The following is a 24,505-nucleotide window of genomic DNA, read 5'->3' on the forward strand; positions in this document are numbered from 1 at the left end:
TAAAGAATATGCCAGAATTGCAGATTTTATTACTATGCTTTGATGCCTTCACCAGTCTAGATTACACTCCCACAATCTCATTAAGATTTCACCAAAATGCATTACAATATAACTATGGCTTAGGTACAGTTGCCATTTTATGGCTAGTTAAAACTGGAAAGTGAAGCATACTGTCAATATGGTCAACCTTTTATGACATGTGAGTATGAGACACACTGTTTCGTAACAAGCAATAGCACTCATAACACTGCACAGTGCAGGTTGTAAAATATTGTCTTCTATAGAATCTGAATTTATACATTGTCAAGACTTAGTCGTTAGAGTCCATATACACTGGATGTAACATTATGGTAGTTATTATTCCTTAAGTCTCCAGAGATGCTGATTTTACCATCATACCCAGAACATTTGACTCAGAAATACACATTTACATACTGTACCAGGTATGTGCACATGATGTTTTGCGACAATGGCTGTTGGCCACAAAAAAGGTATTGCACACACATAAAAGGAAGACTTTTAGAGAAATGTACATGTAGTCAATCTTTTTTCACTCCTGAAATGTTCTTCGAGTTTGGATACATTTTGTTTTTGGAGGGGACTTACTTAAATATACATGATCAGAAATGCTAAACTGTTTTTATCTTTGATGCCCAGTATGTAGCATGCTGGAATATACCCCAGGCCAGAATATACCTGGGTGTATTCTGACCAGGGGTATATTCTTGCATGCTACACTGGGGGGAGAGGATTCACAGTCAGCAAACAGAGCTGACATGGAACAGAGACTACCAACTTGCACCATGACGAGGATGAAACTTCTTGCATCATGTGATGGATGAGGTCTGCAGATGGCCGTAGATCAACAGCTGCACAGCCTGCACCTGATGCCAGCCCAACTCTCGGGAAGACCACCTGCACACAGATCACAAGAGGAAACTTAAGAATTGTATCCAGTGTCCACGTTAGGGTAACAACATTTCTACTCTGCAACAGCCTCAATCTTGTGCCAATCTGCAATCACATCTGTTTGGATAGCATGGCTGATTCACAAGGGAAGTATTAAAAAAGGCAGTACATGTATAAGAAATGAATGTGTGTAATTATACTGTGGCCTTATATACTCCAATAACAGTACATGTAGTGTAGTAAATGTGCACCATGGACTCATAGGGTGACTTGGGTTTTAATGATGACATTCGAGAGAATCGATTTTTGCCAGTTTGAATAAAGGATATATAATGACCCCTTTGGAACAACATGTAAAGATTTATGACAATGGTGTAAGATATTCCAGTGCCAACCTAAGGCCAATTTACTTTGGAACCTTTGGAGCTCTTGGACACATCCATTTCATTCTTTTCTGTTGTGAAACTCGTTCAAAGGTAGCATTCAGGTTAAGAATCAACCCCAAAATGTAAGCAGTAATATTTACATGTTTTGTATTGTTCAAAACATTAGCCATGACTTTATGGTAGCATTTAGGTCTATTGCAAGATGCATTCTATTTCTTTAAGTCAACTGTATACTCCATGAATATTCTTTAAAAAATCCAATAACAAAAAAATTACATTGATATTGCTTAACCTGTAAGTTTATCACATGTAGAAGCATTACTTAAAACAAACATGGCAAACATGAATAACTTTATAACAAGACATTGAAAACCTGTTCCCTTCAAGACTAGCACATTATAGTCGTGGCATGCACAAGGCATTCTAGCTTGATCTTGTATGATCAAACATTATGAAGGTCAAGGGCAAGAAAAACAAATTGATAAGCCTTTTGACTTTCTAAGAGACAACATTGAAATAGACTTTGAACAGACTCCATCGGTACATGTCATGTTCTACAATTACATTGTATACTACGAGAGGTGGTTGTTACTGAGGTGTGGCCAGGTGTGAGGTCTTAAGGGTTCACCTGTCCCACTTCTGGTGTCTGGAGTGGAGGCGGCTGAATGTGCTTGTTATGGGTGGTTTCATGGCTGCCTTACAAACAGTCCATCTCCTTAAAATGACAGGCATACACACAAACATGTTTTCTTACACACACAAGGTATACTATCGATACGAAAGCACTTGAATGTATGAATAGTTCTTGACTCTCTGTAAAAGCAAAACTCAACATTTATAACTTAGATACACAGGTGCACATACAGGCACTTACAAGGAAATACAGAAGAATACTCAATCTCTGCATACACTAAATCAGGACTTGGAACCCAAGTAACATCCTAGAAGGAATTCGCAGCTACATTAAATCCTGCCTGCCTACCTGCCAGCCTATGTGCTCAGGCCAGAAACTGGCCCCTTCCTTTCCAGGAGGATCCTCCATGTAGTCCTGTCCCTTGCCCTAGCCTCTGCTTCCCGACATTAAATCAGACAGGACCATTTGACACAATTTACAGACCAGCACTTCATGCCTAAAGAAAGAGTCATTTGCATTCCCTTGTCTATATCCAGGTAGCACTAGCATTGAACATTATAAATTTGATCCATTCATTCTCAGCCAAAGAACACATTCATGGGTAAAATGTATGTTGTACAGGACTTTGTCCAAGTAGAAGGATACTTATTATCATTAAACAATACATAGGAGGACATCAACTGGTATCAACATTTTCAACCACAAGTGCAATATGGATCAACCATCAAAGCTTCCAGCAGTCTCATCATAAAATGGGCTGACCAATATAACATAGCAGTAAATTGTAAAAGGATGCCATATATATGCATGTCATGCCAAAAATACTCTTCCCATCCGAGAATAACTGAAGTACTGTGTTGCAAGCACGCACTGGGAACAGTTCAAGTCTGGTTCAATCTGAGTAACCTTAGATCATGACCAAGTTGTTGGCATTCAGGTTATAAATAAGTCTGTTCTTATCTGACATGTCTCTGTTTACAGCAAATGCAAGGTTTATCAGGGCAACCACGATGCTGATCTTGTTTGTATGAATATTTTAGCTGACACAAGGCCGTACAAATTTAATTTCTCCATTCTTGGATTTCTGCAGGATATGAATGGAGCAAATTATCAACAGTGAATTTTGATGCACTGATAAATAGAAAAGCTGTAACAACTAGGAAGACAAGGACTTGCTTCTTCAACTCTTGAGCCCAAATTTGAGCATTTTGAGGTTGATTTATACCTGAATGCCTTTTTTGATGGAAAATCAGAAGTAAATGAAGAAACATATCCGTGGAACTGTAATATCTACTAACATAATTCCACCAGGGTACATAATTCCGCCACCCTTAAAAGATACGTCCAAACAGATCTCCAACCCAACGTCTCCCAGTATGCAAATTATAATACTCTCTGTATATCTAAACTGGGGAGTGCTGCATTAGAGATTTTTCAAACCCACCGTTTTTCAAAGTGGCGGATTTATGTAACCCAGCGGATGAATGTGAATGGAGGGTATGCACTGTGAATGGACTGCAGCAGTCAAAAGACGATTATTATATGACAGCACTCCAACAGAACAAAGCCCCATCCAGCTAGCATTGCAAGCCCCCTTACTTATATGCAGTCACTGCACTAGTCTTGCCAAAAATAAATACTTTTCCCCGATTCATATCTTTGTCTTTATGTAAGGTTTGTGAATATACAAACAAAAGTTTAACAATGTAGGAGTGACAGCATTATGTCCCACTTACAATATCACATGGTACTTCAGTGCACACAAACATCTCATGAGCAGGCTTTCTAATGAAACACTCAGGCTTTATAACAGACTGCACCACTTTGAGGTGAGCTGCAGTGACATTTTCAGAATTACAGCAACTTCAGGTCTTAAAACTACACGTATCTACCGCCTTTAATTAGCAGCATTCTTTATTCTACACTGTAGGAAAAAGCCATTACAGCATCTTTCGCAGAAATAGAGGTCAGTAAATCATGTGGTAAAACTGATCCTGTCTCTTTCAAGTATGGCAGGATTTCATGTCAACAGGATTATTTCAACTTCAGGAAAGCCGTTCCAAGAATAGTTCCTTTACTCGTACTGTCCACGGGAGTAGGGCATGCTTCATCCCTAACCTTGGATCACTATCCAGGGATGAAGCTCATGAATAATCGTTTCCAAGTCTTTCCAATAACAGTCTGGGGAGGCCGCCGGTATCACACCTACAACCAGCAGTATGGATGCTGGCAATCATGATGGTGTACAGGTTTACTCAGTTTGTGTGCCCTCATTCATGAGTTTACGCTATTCCCATATATTTCTATGTAAAAATATGTACCTTTACGGGTACATTCCTAATGAACGTAATTACTATATGAAATGCCCCCATATCATTCATTCTATGTCAAGCATATTTACCCAACATCGTGAGAAAAGAATTGCCAACAACCCAAAAACAAACAAGCAAAGTTTATGGAAATTACAAACTGCAATTAGTTACTCCCCGCAAGAGGCACTTTCCCGCTGCAAGCGTACAACAACAACACTCAAACCCGCATATCCGACCTAGCACACGGCCGCCAAACTTTACCTGCTAATTTCTTCAGTAACAAACAAGCTTTCATCAGTTGGGCTGGCTAAAGGGGAATTTCCCAACACTATAAATACGCGTTCATACAGCAGGTAATTTTTAGGGTACCCATTTGGAGTAATAAGGCCTCAAACAAAATGTTATTTCATATACTGGTAGGACTATGAAATGACATGTCCACAATGATTTCAGTCGTCAGATATCTTGATAATATTTGTAACAAAATGAACTAAAAGCCATCAGTTTAGGGTTACAAGTTTACTATGATCTTCGGATGCAAGTAAGTCAGGAAAAAAATTTCTATTTCTGAGAAACGCCACATTCTGTAATCTACAATTTTATGTACCATAAAACAACAGCGTATGTGTGTGACAAACCAAGAGGTCCCATGAAATAAAGCATTCCATAATACTAGTTAGTCAAAATTGGCCTTTGGTGCCCGCTTAAAGACTGCGATATCAACATTTCATATTGATGACACCATGGTTATCATTACAATTTGCATATAGAACACATAGGCATGATATTAATGTTTTAAACTATACAATGTGTCTGTCAAAACCTCTTTTTGCATTCAAACATCAGTGCTCACACTGTACCAAGATGCATTCCTATTACATTGAAGTGGAAGGTGATATTGAATCATATCTCAAAACCTCACGTTGTCAACATATACTTTAATCACTGAGCTGTGTCAGTGATAAAATGCTAATACAATGTACACTCCTGTAATTGAAGAAAATGGGGAATGTTCAGAGAGAAAGAAACAAGTACTGTACATGCATTAAAGGCATCCAGAGCATTTTATGAGGCTTAAAACTTGAATAAAAAACTCCAATTTCTAGTCATTCCTACACATAGCAAGTTTCAATAACACTATACCATGAGATAACAACATTAAAGGAGCAAAGTTACGATGTCGTTGTGTGGTGATGACTGATAGAAAATCCCTAACAGACTGATCCTGACTGTCCATCACAATTAGAGGTTCGACCAATGAGAGAGTGACTGCATGTCCGTCAAATATTTGCATTTTTATGTTTTAATTTTGTATTTCTACGTTTTGACTGAGGTAAGCAGGGATATGGTATCAGTCTATTTACACTAGGCGCATGAAACAAAAAGATCACCATGTAGCTTATTTTTGTGCCGCTTTTAAGCACTTTTGATAGGAAATCCGCACGCAAATGTGGTTAACAGTGGCATTAAATGTCAATTTCATAAAGATTACAGCAACTAGAATATATTTCCAGTTTTCAAGCCTCACAAAATGCTCTGGGTACCTTTAAAGTTCACATGGTTTTAGTTTGGCGGTAGGGAGAAAATGGTGTGTTCGTGGTGGGTTTAAGTTCGTGTTTGAGACAATAGTAGACAAAGGGGTAGGAGGGCAAAAAATGCCCTCAGTGGTTTTAAGTTTGCAGCCAAGAGCTTACCGCAAAACCCCGAGCACAAAACCACCGCTAACATTTCTGCATTTACAGTACTGGGAACTCTGACAAAACCTGAGAGAATACAAAAATTCTTGGACAATTTGAACGCTTCCCAGGTGAATATTTTTGAGCTTCTTTCCGACCATGTTCAGCATCTACATCATTTTGGAGCATGATTTGGGCTACCTCTTTCAAGTGGCAAGTCTGCAAAAGAGATGACTTTTCCCCTCTTAAAGATTTCCTGATAGGAGGACTCAGTAAGGAGAATATTTCAAAATTCTTATCAACAAAATCTATTGATTCAATTCTTAAACTGCTGGCATGGCACAGTAGACCTAAGAATGAAGACAGGGAGGGAGTCTTCTGGTTTTCTTTAAGTTTTAGACTACAGATCCTTGAGGGCACTTTTGGGTGGAGGCTTGTGACAGCATAGGATAAGAGAAGAGCCAAGAACATCATCCCCAGGTTCTATCTGGAAGCAGCATCAACAGCCAACATTTCCTTCCAGCCATCATGAGCTGGAGAAGAAGCAGGCTTATCTCCGTGCCCATCTGGACTTCAACTGCTGCATTAGGCTGGGGCAGGTTCAACATTTGTTTCTTGTATTCATGGCTGGGTTTCAAAATAACATTTTGTCTTACCATTTGGACTACTTGTCATCAGTGTCATGTCTATGAACAGTCCTCTGTCAGTGTATGTATGTATTTGGTATGTGAGTCTTCAGTGCAATGCTATGACACCATTTGCTAGATGGCGTTGTCATTTCAAGTCATCTGATTACTCAACGGTTATGAACAACTAAAAGAATAAACCACAATGTGCATGTGTGATAAACCGTCAGACTGGTCAACAGTTATGATCAATTCATCAATAAAACCACTCAATCAATAATTTGAGATATGACATCTATGCTACCGTATAATTGGTCCAAAGCCATGAGCAATTAACCAGTAAGTCATGTAGTTTGAGCTACGACCGCTACATTTTCAGTCAAGCAGATAGGGTCACCCCTACTAGTACTCTTTCTGATACCTGTGTTGGGTTCTTTTATGTCCCCATCCAAAAGGACAAATGCAACCGCAAACAACTCAAACCTCTGCCCATGGAATTTGATCCGTATGGTGAAGCATTGATTTGATTTGGCCAAGCGAAGTTGGATGTTTAAAAAAAAATACCGGTAACCCTTGATCTACAACTCAAAGCGTGAAGTAATGGTATGAACCATTTACAGAGACAGTGGCACACAAAGTAGGCCACAAAACTCTAAGGAAGTAGTTACATGAAAAATAGGATACCAATGTCTTGAAAATGATCACCCCTATAAAGATAAGAAAGAGTTATCCTTCCTTGTCCCTCTTGTCTGACCTGCAAAACGCAGGTCTGTAAATTCTAATCTGGATGATTCATTGCCAAATTTTACATGGTGTAGAAAGGTCGACCGTCAGAAAGTGTTACAGCCATGTGCACTGCATCCATATTTCATGTGGCCTTGAATTGAAATTTTCTTCTCATTATAAGGAAAAAGTAGGTCAGCGGAGCAACTGGGGAGTGAAGCAAAAAATCTATGAAGAAATTGGGCTTTGGGGCGGGCACAACATCCATGCATAAAAAGATAATTGCGTGCAGTCAAAGGATGACTGTGTTCACATCGAGAATTTTAAAAAAGGATGAGGAATCCTTGCAGGTGAGCAAAATTTGCAGGTTGAGATCAAGAGCATTGAAAGTTGCATACAAAAACAAGGTTTTAAATTTTCCATTTTTGGCAAAAGATGTTGCGAATTCAAGATTTTTAAGATTAGCTGTGTGTCCAGGGTTTCAAATTCAAAATCATTGATCCTACAGCTATAAACACATACGAGAGAATATTGGCTAACAATCAATAAACCTATCAATGTATTGACAACCATTGTGACAATTGTAAATTATTGTCAATCCTCTTTTTATTCCGTGACAAACACTCATAAATTAAGGTAGACATTTCATAAATGAGTTTTATTGAGCATGAACAGTCTTCATTGACACAAGAGAGCGGCTGGATTCAGGAGGGATCCCCGAGCCACCATGTCTGAGGGAGAGTTTTACACACACATAGACATTACACATCCCTGAAGACCATGTGATCCAACCATATAAGGTAAACATTCTAGACACTAAATTGGCACTCAGGTATTGTGCATGCACGTCACGGTTGAGGTGTCTGATGGGTCAGCCCAGGAGTGACAGGGAGTGGTGCCAGAGGAAAGCACAGTTACAGTTATTGGGTACGGCTCTGCAGGGAGAAAATGGATGGAGCCAGCCAGGATGGGGAGCCTGGAGCCTAACTACCCTCAGAGTCCTCCAATGGGAATAGTCTATGAACAGTACAATAGACATTAACGCTGGCTACAAAGTGAAGGGCAGACTCACAGTGCTAGAATATTCTACAAACCCACATGACTGATAGAGGAAAGAAATCCTGTGTAAAGGATGGGATGGGCTTACTGATGCATAAACAGGTGCGGGGAAAATCATGGGTGTGAAAGGGACTTGGAATATGTCAGCTCTGGAAAGGCAATTCTGTCAGTAATAAGCTAATCAGAGCAGATGACTGATTTCAACCATTTGAAGGCAGGACATGGAAGATTCGTGCATACTGCCAATATGTTTCATTAAGATAACAAAGATGCATACATAATCATCAGCGCACCAACTTCAGCAGAGAATAACATGACATCCAAGCTCTATGGAATCAAGCTGAATCATACCATTTAAATTTTCTAACAGAGACAAAAAATAGTATCTTCAATTTTTAATACAAAAACACTTTCAATAATTTATGATTTCCTGTCTACTCTGTGATGTCTGCCTATACGTGTGTTTAAATTTGAAGCCAGATTTTCCCCAAAGGGTAACCCTAATACGCAGTTATTAGACAAAGGAAGCCCAGCAGACTGAGGATGTTTTATATCATATTTTCCAGTGTTGTGAAGCCCCCAGCAGATTTAACTACAACCATGAAATGCCCCTCCCTTATATGTGGGTATATTATCTTACTAAGCTATAGCTAGTAGTTCAAAAATGGTGCAGTTATGCAGTACAAAGGCAGGTAAATATGCACTGAAGTATCTCTCCAGGGAGATGAAGTCATCTCTTCCGTCAACATCAACATGCTTCACCAATGAACTCGACCAATCACGGCGCCTCTATGTTCATGTTATGGTACAAAAGGATGGCTGAGGACTTTTGGGGAGCTCTAGAATTGAAAAACAACAATTGATGCAAACTCACATGATAACATGACTATATTGTCAATAATCATAGGGCCACGCCCATTTAAAAAAATCAATTTCCGCTGGCAAGCTCGGAATTCATTGGTGATATTTTACAGAAAGGCACATGGTAAATGCGTTTTATTTAATTTTCAATTTTTAGCAGCTTTTGTGATGAATATTCTAAGGAAATCGCACCTGGTGATAAATTACACACATTTACCGTGCAATAGGGGTTGATGCCGGCATTGGTGAAAACAAATGATATATCAAACTAGTGTATATTTTTCAGTAAATTGTCAAAACATGTCTCAGAAATCATCTCAAACACCCATAAATTGTGTCAACATGTAGATCGTTAAGTATTCGAATCAAAGGTTACTTATATAAGGAAAAAATAAAAAATGTTGAAATACAATACTATCTACTTGTTACATGAAAATAGGGATCATACTAATTCTGAGCAAATGTCTTTTCCTTTCAATCCCAGCCAATTAAATTCACTTCAAAATGTGCCACAAGGCATATTGATTATGGTACAAGAATTTGGCCCGTAGCCGACAATTAAGTATGTCTGTGACAAGTAGTATGGTAAAAAAAGACAGGATGCACTGAATGGGAGGAGAGGCATCACAGGAAACCTTTAGAAGTCCCCCAACGGCCACACCAATTTACTTGTAATTTAATTGGTTCTCTGACTGAAGCAGAAAGGTGAAGGTAAAAATTTCACCACAACACACAATGCATTGGTGAATGGAAAAACTAGGAAGACAATTATCTGCTGTTAGCACCAAACAAATGGAGTTAATACAGTACATACCCTTGATGGAACACATAGTTGTCTTTTTATTTAAGAAAAATGGAAAAAGGTGTAACACAGTATCTTTGTCTTCAGCAGTGCACATGTGAAGAATGTCTTTATAACATTGATGAAGGTTAACCAGGTAGTCAGTGTCACTGATGAAAGGTAGTGGATGCTACCTGAAATATCTGACAATTTCCAAAATCTATCCAGTTACTGTTACCGTCTCAAGAATCTCACGAATGCTGCAACCTTACCATGTGATATTGATACTGTTCAAGGTGACTTTTTCTTTGAAAAACTTCAGAGATCTGCCCAAAGGCCATAAAATACTACATTGTACCAGAAGATGGCAAAGAAATAGGTCAGCAGAAATGCCACACATTTCGCTTCCAGGGAAAAATTATGACCCGAAACATGCTGACTACTCTCACCTCTTCACTTGTTCCCTTGCCCTATGTTGGAGAGCCATCCGGTGCTGAAGGCACCAATCCTGGAGTAGAGAGAGGAGGGGCTGGCAGCTCTGGGCAGTCTCCCTGACTCCTCAACATCTCTACTGACACTGCTACTGAGGGACGGCAGCACCTACAGGGGAATACAAGTACTGTATATATTGAATAACAGTAAATATGAGTAAATATTTGTAAAACAGTTTAAGTAAAAAGTAGAATAATCTTACAGTGCATCAAGTATATGCAAATGAGACATGCACACCAATATACTAGTCTTAGAGACTCAGTATAAATATTTTACATGGAGCAAAACAACATTCTAGAAAATACATTATGTTCAACACATAATATAAAACAGATAATTGATTGTTCATTGAGATGATAAAGACAGTTACAAAGAAGGTAATCAGAGATGACAGACCACACTGCTCTGCAACCCTTCCAGTCTCACAGACAATAATGATAACTAAAGGTGAAGAGAAATAGATTTGTGTTACCTGAACTTTGGGCACAGGCACCTGTATGGACTGTCTGAGCCTGCTGGAATCTGTCCTGGTGTTGATAGGCAGGAGGCTGAACCTGGGGATGGGTGGGGGGAGGGGCAGGACGTTGTGTTGTTCCTGCTGACCAGTACTGCCCGGGGGTCTGCCTGCTGCCAGGTGCCGGTCTGGGCTGGTGGTCACTCCTAACATCACCTGCACACATGGGGTTGGCCGGTCGTAGTGAATGGCATCCTTTTTTCATAGCAATGATTTGTGTCCACAATGGCACTGTACGGCCATTGGAACTGTTACAGTAAAAACTGTCTGAAATTTGCTTATGATATGATAATGACGAATAGTTCATTGATGATGTTATTTCGTCAATAAAGAGAGACTGAAAAATTTCAACACATAAGACTCGTCTCTTTATGAGACTGAATTGCAATTGGGGCATTGCCAAATGTTAGACATAGATGGTACCGTAAAGTAGAAGAAGTAAAATGGTACAGAACCAGCCCTACAAAATTACTGTGCACTTTTCCCCTTGATACGATTCATGATATCAAAATTGTGAGTGTAGCAATGTATCAAGATCCAAAGTATATCGGAATTAAAATTATCAATTGTTGTTCACTTGTTGTTTTGTTGGCAGACATGATAACTCAAAGAGTCACAAATGGCCTTTCAAGCCTTTATGTTTGTAGACAGGTCTTAACTTTAAAAATAAGTAATTTTAGACCCCCCATGCAGTTTATTTTAAACAACAGCTTCCCTTCCTTTCCAGCTGTAGATTGTGCAGGTGAGCAGAGAAAACAATGCTGACTTGGTGAGCATTTCTTCTCTCTGAGTACTTTTTTCCACATTTTCCATGAGGGATCATCCCCGAATGGTCATTTAGATGTCTGCATGTGACATCTAAGCCAAACATTCCAGACAATGGCTTTCTTTTCACTAATAAATTGCAGTTGTCCAAACTACATCGACCTACCGAACATCTCTGTGTCAGCCTGTCGAGTGCTTTACTGAGGTGAGGTGTGAAGACATCCAGGTCGAACGGGTCGATGTGGGTCTCTATCTTCTCTAACAGTCGCATGACTCTGTCCGCCTGCGCTCGGTAGGCCTGCAAGGTGAAGTCATGGTGATAAGAACCATTTTCTAACTTCTAACCATTCAGATGTCTATGCTTCATGTCAAATGTACTAAAGGCGATCTAACTGTTAGATGTTCTATTGAAAGTCAAAAGGTACAGCAGACTGCATTGTTACTGCTTGTCACATGGTTCAACTAAGGTGGCAAGAAAAGTATCATCCATGTGACTATACATAGATGTGGCACTGTGAGCCCTTGTGGTTATACTGGTAATTAACTAAGGATCTAGAGATCCTGGGTTCGAATCCCTAGCAGGCGAGTGGTTCAAGCTGATACATCCTTACGCAGCTTGTACAAAACTGGTGTGTTACACCTTACTTTAATTTAACTGTTATGCAAAAACATGCAAATATGACCACAATAGTTTGACGGTCAGCATCTGGGTCAGGTACCTGTGAGTCCGGTCCCCTGGCTGACAGCATGTTGGTGATGTATCTCAGGTCAAACACCAGCTGCAGTGCCCGGGCCTGTGGCAGGGTGGCGCTGTCCTGCAGAAGGGCTTCATAGGCAGTCAGCACCCCAGCACAGGTCTGCTGTACCACCTCATGGATGATGGACCTGCCACAGGGACAACAGTCAAACTTCTTTCTAAATAAACAGTTCCCTTGAAAATTATACCTTCATTACCTTCGCCAAGAAGGTTATGTTTTCGATAGTGTTTGGTTGTATGTATGTATGTACGAGGATTAGCAGCTTAACTCGAGAAAGCCTGGATGGCTTGTATTGATATTTGGTATGTGGGCAGGTCTTGATGAGACCTCAAAATGTTTCGATTTGGGGCCCCCTAGTTAATTGTTACAGTACTGCAGCGGAATTTCTGGTTTTGATATCTCATGTTTGAACATGCTATGGTCGTGATTTTTTAGTAGTAGATAGCTCTTGTTGTTTTTAGCATCATTACCAAAGACATTAAACCTGCTTGAAAAATTCACCCCTTCCCTCCAATACATACAACATGCACTACTCTTTTACCTGCTGAGAGCATGTCCCCCGACTCTGTTCACCTCCCTACAGAGTAGAAAAAGCATGGACTGGACATACCAAGATGCCTGAAACACAATATGAACAGCTTAGTACTTGTCAGCTACATTCCCACTTTAACTGTAACTAGTTTCATAAAAGCACTGACATTACGCTGTGACTAAATGTGCTAATACAGATAGTACTGTAAATTCATCTAGTTTTGTGGTGGTATATTTCACAGTACATGTAGGAGGGATAAGGCGGTTTTTGAAAAGTTTTGAATTCGCAGTTGATGCAATTCTGTAGTACACTAGAAATACATAAATAATGCATATTTGCAGTGAAAAACACAAAAAGTAAACAACTGAAAAAGTTTGAAGATTTACAGTAAGTGAACAATCCTCTTCATTCAGTTTTGATTAACATTTCTCTACATGTATGTCATACCTGGGCCTCGAAAACGTTTGATATGGGTGTTCCGCATCGTGTGATAATTTTCCATATCACACAGGGTTCTACTTGTATCACAAGGGCTTCCATAGAATATTTCAAATGCATTTCTAGCGCGCCGTTTGCGCCACCGTCAAAGATTCGAATACCAGATTCGGGGGTTGGAATCAATGTTGTTACAATGTTTTGTTGGCCGACACAAGACTCTCTCAACTTCTGGCACATTTTGCATTGAAAGGTGTGTTTTTTCGAGTGGGTTTGACATAAATAAAATACAACACGGTGTATTCAGCATCACCCTCTGTCCCAGCCCTCCCACGGGACACATCGCCCTCCGGCCAGTACCTCAGGTGATACGGAATACACCGTGTTGGATGGCAAAATGACTTATCCACAGGACCCTACAGTGGGGCCTGTGACGATTAATGAGAGTTCTGACCTGTGCAGGGAGTCTGATCTTGGACTGGACAGATTTGCCAGCCTCCGTCTCCTCCTGTATCTCCATCTCCTCCCAGTTCTGTCAAACACATCAATAGTTTCATCAGCTTCGCAAATCAATTGATAACATAATAGTTCATTGTACTCCAAAAGTAAACAAGACCATAGCATGTCCTAGACAAAAGATAAAAGTTTTGCTGCAGTACCAAGGTTACAAACCAGTGGGCCCAAACCTGACCATGGTTTCGTCTTCCCAAGACCTACTCACATACCACATATAACAATCCATCCAGCCGCTCTGAAGTTATGCTGACCACAAATATCGGGAAACACGCAAGCAAACACACACAGACATACCAAAAAAAAGACCTATGTTAAAAGGAAGTAACTAGGTATACAAGTAGTTTCAAGTATAACACTTTTATTGGGACTAAAATAATCAAAATGGGATTTCCAAAAGTTGGGACTTTCTAGCCAGAACTAATGCAAACCTGGGATGCTACATGAGAAGAAGACTTACAGTAGCAGACATGAGCAGGGCAGCAGGGCTGGAGTCTCTCAGGGCTGAGGAGAACTGGTCAACCAACCAGCCAGAGGTGTGCTCAGCCCACAATCTACAACAGATCATCAAAACAATTGTGATGGGCGACATTACATGTACATGTAGACAGAAAGCAATGTATGTCATTGGCCAAAGATTGTGTTGTGTGACAAAAAAATAGCAGAATTCTAGCAATATTTTCCTTCACAATCAAATGGGAGGACATAAACATAGATTACCTGTGCCCTATTTCTGCTGTTGCAAAAAGCTGGCTCCTGAGTTTCCCCCATGGAGAATTTTCATCCAAAGGTGGCATCTGCAGATAAACATGGACGGAGAAGTAACCATGTTTACAATTGTATCAGCACTGTGCCTTCCCCATGGGTACAGACTGATTCCCCAGTTTTCCTTCTGTCCATAAACACCTATATTTAGTCATCACTTTTCCTCAAAATAACATTTCTACGTCTTTGCAAGGCATACGCTGATGTTGAATAAACAAAGCAATGCAAAAACAAACACATTTCTTCAAATGCATCAATCAGCAAACACACATATTTCCATTTCCATAGCATGACACTTTTTCACAAGGTGGCGTTATTTATCCTAGTACAGTATAAAGCCTTAGTTTAAACTTACAGTGCCTTGCATCTTGGACACTCCTCTCCAGGACCCTTGCTTGTGTAATACCCTGTGTTGAAAGGAAAAATGGCAGTTACTTTGAGCAAAAAATCTCTTGGTATGAAAAGTTAAAGGCAATGTTTCATTTGCTCTTGAGGCTCAAACTGACCTGGCTGAATCTTGTGCGCCATCTTTCAACTGTTTTCCCATCATGCAGAGCTGCAGGTTTGGGCAGATCTCCACCAGACCAAAGCACAGCCTGGCTAGGAACAAGGCTCTGAAAAATGGAGAGCATGATAAATGGAATAATCTTGGTTAAAGAGCATTGAAAGTTGGACTTTAAAATGTGTCACCTAAGGATGACCATTGGAAATAAATTCCCTCTTGACTTACAACTATGGAATTTGTGAGTGAAGACTAATATTTTTAAAATGGCTTTATTCCTCACTAGATACTTCAGAATGTCCTTATATATGATAAACTTCTTGGACAAGCACATAAGGCATATAAAATTCTTTCCTTACTTATCTATAGTCGATGAACTGTCAGACATCCCCACTGCAGTCTTGTTCAGCAGCACATCTCTTGCTGATTTCAGTTCTGCTGATACACATTCCAGTAACCTGGAAGTCAACAGGAATGGCACATACAAAAATAATCTCATCAGGTAGATAGAACATAGGATATTGGAGATTTCTTTTTTTTACACAACCAGTAAGCTTCATCTGCTGATGTTTTAGTGTCTCAGTCCTTAGAGCATCGGACTGGAGTGCTACTTCTAGCGCCACCTACTTCGGCTGCTTATAGCGGCGAAAAGTAGCAATCCATTCAGAAGCTCTGAGGAAGGTGTCTGAGAGACATCGAAACATCAGCAGGTGAGATATCCTAGGAATGGCACATGTTAGTTGATTGAAATCCACCCTACACCTTTTGGTGTATAGGACAGTTTTGAATTTCAACCTTTGAAATCATCCTAACATGCTTGACGCTGAAAAAAACTTTATCATCACACAAGACTTGGCAAAAATGATTTTGTAGTTCACCTGGTGACACAGCTTGCACATCCATTCTGCAGATACTTCTCCAGATGTACGTTGTCTGCAAACTTGTCAAAAGGAGGGGAGTCTGTAGAACTGTCGCCTCCAGCACTGATGTCCTGCTGATGCCGGGTCACGGACGTGTACTGAGACATGTCCTCTAACAGGGACTCCAACTTGTTGTCCATTTTCTTACACAAGCTGTGGAAACAACACAGGTTCATTACAAATTGAATTGAATGTGCAGACCATTACTACCTGCAGACAATCACTACACAATTCAGCACTGCTAATACCGTAAATTCATGTGAGTTTGCAGGGACTTACTTTCACAGCAGGTGGAGAAATGATGTGTTCACAGGGTTTTCATTTTGTGATTGAAACAATAGTAGTATCACTATGCAAGACAGAGCATATACGTGTTCACTGCAAGATGAGTTAGGTTCCATATTCCATGAACATCGAAAAACACCGCAAACATAAAACCACCACACATATTTCATGACTTAATCCTAATGTGACGGCTCACCTCTGTACTCTGGGTGTGAAGGCCTTAGCCTTCATGGCCAGTCCTCCCATCTCCTCACCAGTCTTGTTGTGGAACCAGGAGGACCTGGACGGCATGTCACTGGACATCTCCGTCCACACGTAACCAGCCACATCGTGTTCAGACATCAGGGTCCTGGGTGGACACAAGATTAGTTATCTGTATCTGTATCTATATAGCCAGTATATCCACCTTTTGCCCTACACACGGCGTAACACATTAGTTAGTCAAACATTATGTGATAATATGTCACTGTCAACAGTGACCCTGAAGAAGAGTGATGGATGTCAATCGAAACATCCAGAGGTAAATCTCCTAATTTTATCCATTTGTAGATTTTGAATCTTTATATATTGTTTACCTGGATGTCTAACCTTTATAAATAGGTCAAACATTATGTCTGTCTTTCTATCTGAGAAGAAATTTAAATTTCTTTGTTTTGGAAAGACATTCCAATTTCTTTCATCCATATATAACTTCAAGATGACTAATATTTTTCTTCCTGGGAGATGGGATCTGGAGGGGGCAAAGTACACTTAAAAGTGCTTTTAGTAAAGAGAACATCACACTACAGTGAGCATTATGGCATGGTTCATACTGTACCTTTCTGTGCTGTTTTTCTGACCCAGCTCCTGAAGTGTGTTAGTGACCAACTGGAGGGACAGCTCAGCTGTACTGCTGCACTGACTCTCAATAATAACCTGGGAAAACAAACATCAAATCATACCGGTACCTTCATTATCACCTAACTTTACTGTAATCTCAAATGCTCAGCTATGCTATTGAATTTTTCCTCTTTTGTGAGAGAAACATCAATGAAGCAATTTTGGGTATCACAACAAGAATTGTTATGAAAGAAACAGCTCCAATACAATTAATGATATCCTAAAACAGGCATATATCCCCAAAAATACTGTGGTGGCACCAAAAAAAATTCAAATTCAACAGCTAGCAAATTCTCTAACATATCATAGGATTAAAAAGACATAACTGACAGTAGAATGTGTAAACCTACCTGAGACCTGTTGAGAAGAATAGGCCTGAGAAACTCCTCCCAAACCTGAACCTCTCTATGGAGTATATGCTGACAGACCTCATTCCATTCAGTACCGGCCCCATCCTAAAAGCACAAACACACACACACTTACAATGTATGAAAACAAATAGTATCTCAATAGGGTAAAGTTCCATTCATTACAAAGCCTATATTAGCCTCATCCTATGCATACATGTAGTTGGTTGTACTGTCATACCTTCATGTCATTGAACACAATGGTATTTTGAAATTTCCTTATCAATAAAGCAAATTAAGTACTTAATTTGGATATTCTGCATCTAATCACATCTATCCTTACAGAAATTTTCAACATTACTAAAATGCCAAATGTGAATTGAAAATTCATTCTATTCTCTTCTTCATTTATCTGTTCTAAACAACAAAACACACCTGCAGTTCCAAAGCTAGGGGGCGCAAAACTATAACTTACACTCCTTTCCCAGTCAAACAGCTGTATCCCATCCAAAAAGCATGGCCAAAGGATGAGATGCCTTGCTCTACTATGAACACTCTATTTAGGGGTACATGTATATGTATGGTTTATAAAGCAGCGTGTAACAACCCAGACATACCTGTGCCAACATGTCCCAGACTGCATCTCTGATGGAGACCAGTCCCTTGATGGTGCTGACATAGCCCAGTAACTCCCCAACTCCTCTGTGGATCGTCTCCACACATCTGTGCACAGCAGAAACATTGTATACAAAGGGCCAGGATGTCTGTTCAAACCATATCTTTTGGTTACAGGTACAAAAAGAGTGTTAATTCATTCCCTAGTGGATTGAATATCAAATTGACCCACTCCCTACAGACTCTTACAATTCTGTCATGCAAAGAAAAACATGACACAGACAAACATTTTTTTCTTTCTTTTCAAATGTGAACAAATAAATTTTGCATCTAGACCCAACCGTCTAAATTTCGGAGTGACCATCAAACCAGCAAATTTCCTAGGGCAGAATTGAGGGATTTTTTGTTTGAACTGATTTCATCTACACATAGTACTTCTGCTTTGAAGTCATAAACATAAGGTTTTTGGCAATCTCAAAATTCTCCTTCTACTTTGCTGCAGGTACTACCCACCACATCCATCCAGGAAGACATGTGGACATTTGGCTTGCCTAAAATAATATTCCTATAGCTTCCAACCCCTTCCACCTTTATTCCCTTCAAGTTCAACATGAAGGAGAATACTAACGTAGTGATCCACTGCTGACAGCTGGCCTGGAGGTGCTCCTGGGATACTGGGTTGGCCAGAGTCTTCAATGATGGACAGAACCCTGACAGTTAAGAACAAGAGACTGTTACTGACTGAGATTATCATCCATATAAGAACAGTGTTATAGTCAAAACATAGGCTGACAAAATGTGTGTGTAAATACACTAGGTATGTTGACATCAGGTAGTGTGTTTTAGGTCCAATCACTGGCATCTAGCACAAGCTTGTTTACTACAGCACAAATGAATAATACCATTTTAACCAAGGTGAAAAACTTTCATGTAGTTATGCTGAGAAACTTTGTTCATAGTACATTCCACAATGGCACATCTTTCATTACAAAAATCCTGAATAGCACAAAAACTCAACAACAATGACTTATGAATTCCTAAGAAAGTTTGCAGTATACATATTTTTTCTTACTGAAATAAGATAATTTGTATAATTATTCAAAAGAATAGGAACACTGTATCAGACCTGCAATGCTAGAAGGTATGTGCTTGGCAAAAGGCCTGTTCCTCAGCTCTGGCTCCAGTAGGGAGTACACAGAAGCGGCCCCATCTCCACTCACACTATGCAAGGTGGTCAGGAGCTGGTCACAAGCTGCAGGAATATGGAAAAGGAACAGATTGTATTTCATTTAAAACATGTAAACAGAAACCTCTTTAACCAAGTCTGAGTAAAGCTATGCGACAGTTGTAAAGAAAACACTTACATGATACAACAGATCGGAACATCATTCTCACTTCTTCATTAGGGTCTCATTCATAGGCTTCTTTTAAAGGGCAAATATATAATAAACTTCACTAACAGCCACAAATACGTGAGCCACATTGCCCTACTATCTTACAAAAAAGCATCATGGTTTGTCCTTAGTCTGAGGTCGACTGGAAAGAAAAACAATAGCCACAACCTCCAAGAGGTCCTCTTGGTCCATCTCTTGACATTTGCTACAAAAATAAGCAATACCATTTGGGCGTGGAAGTCAAGTTACTACGAGGACTGTGCTTGTACCTTGTTCCTTGAAACTGCCAGCTTCAGGTGAGTAGAAGACTGCATGCATCTGCCTGACTGTGGACACGATCAGCTGCACCACACCACACACGTGCGCCTTGATACTGCCACCTGCAGTCCAACAGGTGAACAGGCAGGTGCAATGAATGTGTGTAAAAAATGTAGAAATGTAAAATAATCGACCAACATGCAGCCACATTCTTATTGTTTGAACTGCTAGCTTTGACGAACATATGGGTCATAAAGATTTAGGTATACAGTTTCGTCATTTGCCCTTGGAGCCAAGAATTCTGTATCTCCCCCTAAGGATGCTAGTACAGTAGAATCCGCTTAACTGCACCACCCATTTGCCCGCGTTTTTGGTGCAATTATCCGGCTGGTGCAATTATGCGTATTGTTATTCAGAAACACTAGCACAAAGAAAACAGACGCAATTATTCAGTTATTAACTTTATTTATTGACCCTTTGCTGAAAATAAAAAACTGACTACGAACCTGTTTTGATTTTGCATTCTTTCATTTTTCCATGCGATCTACCGCATTACAACACACGTAATGTTACAGGGGAGGCATTCTGAAACATCGTCATGCCACTCATGGAATAACAGTTTCTGTGTTACATTACGTAGAGTACAGTTGTTGATTTACGTAAATCATGTACCGCCATGAAACTAGGAATTGAAACTAAAACTTGGTTACTGATTACGGGTGACCCGCCCGGGACCTCCCATACGATTCCTATCAACGTAACTGTCCATGGTGACTGCCTTCTTTTGCTACTCAAAACAATTTGAAAGGTATTGGTGGTATTGCGCCTTTACACCGGCCGGTGTCGGCTCATTTGTACCGCGTTTGCCAATCTTAGCGCACCTTTTCAGTTAACTTGTCAAGGATTTTTGAAAAAAAATGGTGCAGTTATCCGGCATTGGCGACCATGCGCGGTGCATATATGCGGAGTCACTTACAATGCAGTGAATGGGAACCAGTTTTGGATATTGGGATTCTGTGCAATTAAATGGAAGGTGCATTTATCCGAGGTGCAATTAAGTGGCTTCGTCTGTACTCTTATCCTTGGTCAAAAATAATCCATTGGCAACTTATGTGTCAATAAATGAATATGGCAATACATGTAATGATGAATGAACATGATGAACCTGCCTACCCTGCTGTCCTGGATGACACAACTGTTGGATTGTATTCTGTAAAATACAACAAAGATGTGTTATTGCTGGTGCAGACGATAACCATCCACAATAATCCATAGCATTGCTGTGAAAAAGTTATGAAGCTACCTGCACCACCTTTGTACCAGGTACTAGTTTATAAAATTGTTGGTAGATTTTTTATTTACTGTACTGATTGTTAGAACCTGTGTATAGAGTCTATATACTATTTTTGAACTTAGCTTTCTTTTCAAAACATTATCCAGGAACCCTTCTTTACCACCTAACATTTTAGAACAATACAAATTCCGTCCAGAGATACATACTGTTTTGGCCAGGAGGTACTCGGTGAACACTTGTCTTGGGGAGGTGTCCTCCAGTAATACAATGGAGCACAGCGCCTCTGCAGTAGCCTGGAAGTAACACATGGTCAAACATACAAGGTCACAAGTACAGGCACAGTACAGCACAACAGTAATCATTGAACTATACCACTATGTTGTATCAGGTTCAAGACCAACACACTTCATCTTTCTCAGGTAAACTGAAATAAAATTTCCATTTGCTAAACCATTCTATACCAAAGTATTTAAAGCTTCTACATTACAATGCATAAAGCTCAACATAATGTCAAATGACACATACCTTTTCAGTAGCATCAGGTTTCTTTAACATGTTTCTTGCATTCTGCAGAACAAGCAAAGAAGTTCACATTACAAAGATGTAGTTTTACTGTAAGCTTAGCATTACATCCTACTGACTTTCCATGCAAAGTGCTTCATTTCTTAAAATTCCTTCTTTGTTCCTTGGATCCAAGATAGCGACATCAGTAATTGGACTGAACTGGATCCAACTCTAGAATCTCAGTCATATCAGCTTGGTAACACTGGCTTACTAGTGTAACAGGCCAGAACAACCCTCGGTCAGGATATGCCCAGGTATATTTTTGCCAGGGGTATATCCTACCGTAATCTGTTACACCTGTAGTTTCTATAGAACCCACCTGTAAAATGGCCACCTTGAAGTGACTGATGTAAGACCACTGCCTGGACAGGATGGGGAAGAAGGCGAGGAGGCTCTGGGCGGAAGGAGGAGGGGAGGGGGAGTCCAGGTGGAGGCTGCTCATGATGTGGTGAGACAGGAGGTACAGACGGGCTGCGGACAGAAGCTCATCTGCCTCCAGGGAACTCCAGATCTGACAATGGACGGACAACACAAGTTTGTAAGGAAAGAAAGATGCATAATCTCAAAACATGTAAAACAGACTCATGCACTTATTGGCTGCTTCGTGAGAGGGTCATCTTTTATCTATCCCTGTAATATCATCTGTAGTTTGAAATTCAATACACACCACCTTCTTGGTTTTGACATACCATCATCATACAAGCTGCTTCATCATCATCATCATCATTCGACATCAAGTTAGGTAGAGAACAATCATTAAACAAATGTGTAATGTCATATGAGCTGCATACAGTTAACATTGCCATAACAAACCCTTTCTGGCATGTCCAAAAGCAGCTTTATCTCAGCCGCTATGCTGTAGAAAGCATCATGTTCTTTCCTGCAAAAGAAATACAGAGAAATTGTGATCATCATCCTGATTTTAGATAGAATAACCCATGAGGAAAATGATCAAACATTCCTGAACATATAGAAACCCACAGTCACAGGACATGCTGGTAATCAGGCTACAGTATAATCAGGATAATAAAGATAAACTCACTTTTTTGCAGCCTCCATATTTTCCCTAGCATGATTCTTTTTATTCTTTTGTAGTTGTTGGCAATACTTGTCCATGCTAGACACTGCTTGTCCAACCTGTAACACAAGGTATCATTTATTTCACAAGCCTAACTCTGTCCTGAAGATCTTTAAAACCTATGATGCATGTCACATGTGGCAAGTATGGATCAAAATTTCTGATGGTTTACACAGTACAACAAACGCTTACATTATTTGCACTGTTCTTCATCTGACGGATGGTATCTGCTGCTTCAATCAGATCCCGGTACCTCTCCCTAGAAACAAGAACAAGGCAATCAGAGATAGCAGACGTCACCCCTCTAAAGCAAGGAGGTTTTATAAACCTCCTAGCTCTTAAGGTAAGCGCCCTCTGGCACCGTAATGTACAAACACACACATCTAGTTCCTACCTTAGCACTTTTCCTTTACTCCAGAAATTTTCAACTACTTAACTAGGTATTGTACGCACACAAAAATGATAGAATATCTGGTAATGTAGAGGTAAGATTTGTCCTTACCCAACCATTTGCCTTAGATCTTCTTTCTTCCTTTCAATGTCAGACCTGTTCAACAAGAAAAGAAGATGTCACTTGTTTCTGTGAAAGTGTGGTACATACGGTATTGAATTTTCTTACTTATGTATAATATTTGATATACATCAATCATGTTTGTTCATAATCAATGGTCATACTGCTCATACTTGATACATGTTTGTATGTTTCGCTTACTAGCACAGAAATCTGTCAACTTTTCCATACATATCCATCCTTACCTGACCCTTTTCTCAGTGTCCTTTACTTCATTGATGGTATACTTTTGAAACAGGATGTTTGTATCCATTGCTGCAATGTGCTCTGTGAATTAAAAAACAATCAAGCAAAGTTTAAGAACTTCAATATTAGGCTCAGGCTCACTAGCCTGGGTAGTGGATAATATCCTCTATGTTTACTGCAGGCTCTCCCTTTTTGCTTGCTTACCATGGAAGCAAAAAGGAAGATACAGCAGTAACTGTGGAGGATGGAACAAAGTCTACAAGCTCACGTGATCAAGAAGAAGAGCAGGCAATTGTAATCCAGGCCCTTAAAAAATTGTGAATACCCCCAGTACTGCAGTGGGAATCAGCAAGGCATACATAATTTCAGTGTGTCACACAAGGCATTGGATTCTTTAGAGAATAACAACGTTCCATAGTGTTCCATAGTCTTCAGATCCGACTGATGGAACCTTGGCTGAGGGAGGGTAGAGGAGCCACACAGGGGGCGGGGTTGAACTTGAAGACCATGATAAACCGTGTCCATATAAAGTACAGTATAACGACTTGTATAGAAGTTGAGGATCTCTGTACGTAAGAGACACAATTTGGGTTCACGTTTTGCTAACATGTGCACAGTTAGAACCTACATTAGATCACCAGCATATTTTACGGCATAACGTTTTCAGATCACAATTTGTGACACTTTTTCATAGGTGTTAACGTGTCGTCTGGTAGCTCACCTGGTTTCATCTCTGCCGCCATGATTGCCGTGTAACCTGCAGCTCAATGCCTCTGACGAACCCATAAATAGATTGGAAGCTGGAAGCCAACCAGCGCAAAGATTATGTTTCATGTTAGGTCCAGTACCCAATCAACATACAAATTAATCT

At 40.0% G+C, this 24,505-nt stretch overlaps 1 protein-coding gene across 2 annotated transcripts; it reads right to left on the minus strand.

Annotated features, from left to right (window-relative positions):
* On the minus strand, positions 1–24,481 carry LOC136428344 (conserved oligomeric Golgi complex subunit 1-like). Of its 2 annotated transcripts, none has more exons than XM_066417782.1 (30): positions 24,356–24,481; positions 23,634–23,715; positions 23,380–23,424; positions 23,070–23,136; positions 22,842–22,936; positions 22,613–22,679; positions 22,119–22,310; positions 21,761–21,802; positions 21,442–21,528; positions 21,115–21,151; positions 19,953–20,063; positions 19,416–19,541; positions 18,918–18,999; positions 18,292–18,397; positions 17,678–17,782; positions 17,266–17,363; positions 16,645–16,797; positions 16,122–16,316; positions 15,603–15,701; positions 15,248–15,355; positions 15,097–15,148; positions 14,697–14,773; positions 14,437–14,530; positions 13,918–13,995; positions 13,038–13,114; positions 12,458–12,623; positions 11,905–12,036; positions 10,932–11,129; positions 10,417–10,567; positions 1–915 (listed from the first exon to the last, which is right to left on the minus strand). In XM_066417782.1, exons 1-29 carry the CDS (start codon positions 24,375–24,377, stop codon positions 10,421–10,423), a joined length of 2,940 nt encoding a protein of 979 aa, XP_066273879.1. In that variant the 5' UTR covers positions 24,378–24,481; the 3' UTR covers positions 1–915; positions 10,417–10,420. The 2 variants fall into 2 exon arrangements, with proteins under 2 accessions (XP_066273879.1, XP_066273881.1); XM_066417784.1 differs by having other exon boundaries at positions 24,263–24,357.
* Between the last annotated feature and the right edge of the window lie 24 nt (positions 24,482–24,505).

The sequence above is a fragment of the Branchiostoma lanceolatum genome, chromosome 2 (assembly GCF_035083965.1).
Source record: "Branchiostoma lanceolatum isolate klBraLanc5 chromosome 2, klBraLanc5.hap2, whole genome shotgun sequence".
Taxonomy (NCBI): domain Eukaryota; kingdom Metazoa; phylum Chordata; class Leptocardii; order Amphioxiformes; family Branchiostomatidae; genus Branchiostoma; species Branchiostoma lanceolatum.

What these genes read in the sequence shown, in the direction of transcription:
- LOC136428344 (XM_066417782.1), bottom strand. Translation starts at nt 24,377, where the DNA reads ATGGCGGCAGAGATGAAACCAG. An exon ending in TCAAGGTGGCCATTTTACAG is followed by an intron (nt 21,803 to 22,118) that starts GTGGGTTCTATA and finishes CTTGTTCTGCAG; the next exon opens with AATGCAAGAAACATGTTAAA. An exon ending in CAGAAAAACAGCACAGAAAG is followed by an intron (nt 16,798 to 17,265) that starts GTACAGTATGAA and finishes GTGTCCACCCAG; the next exon opens with GACCCTGATGTCTGAACACG.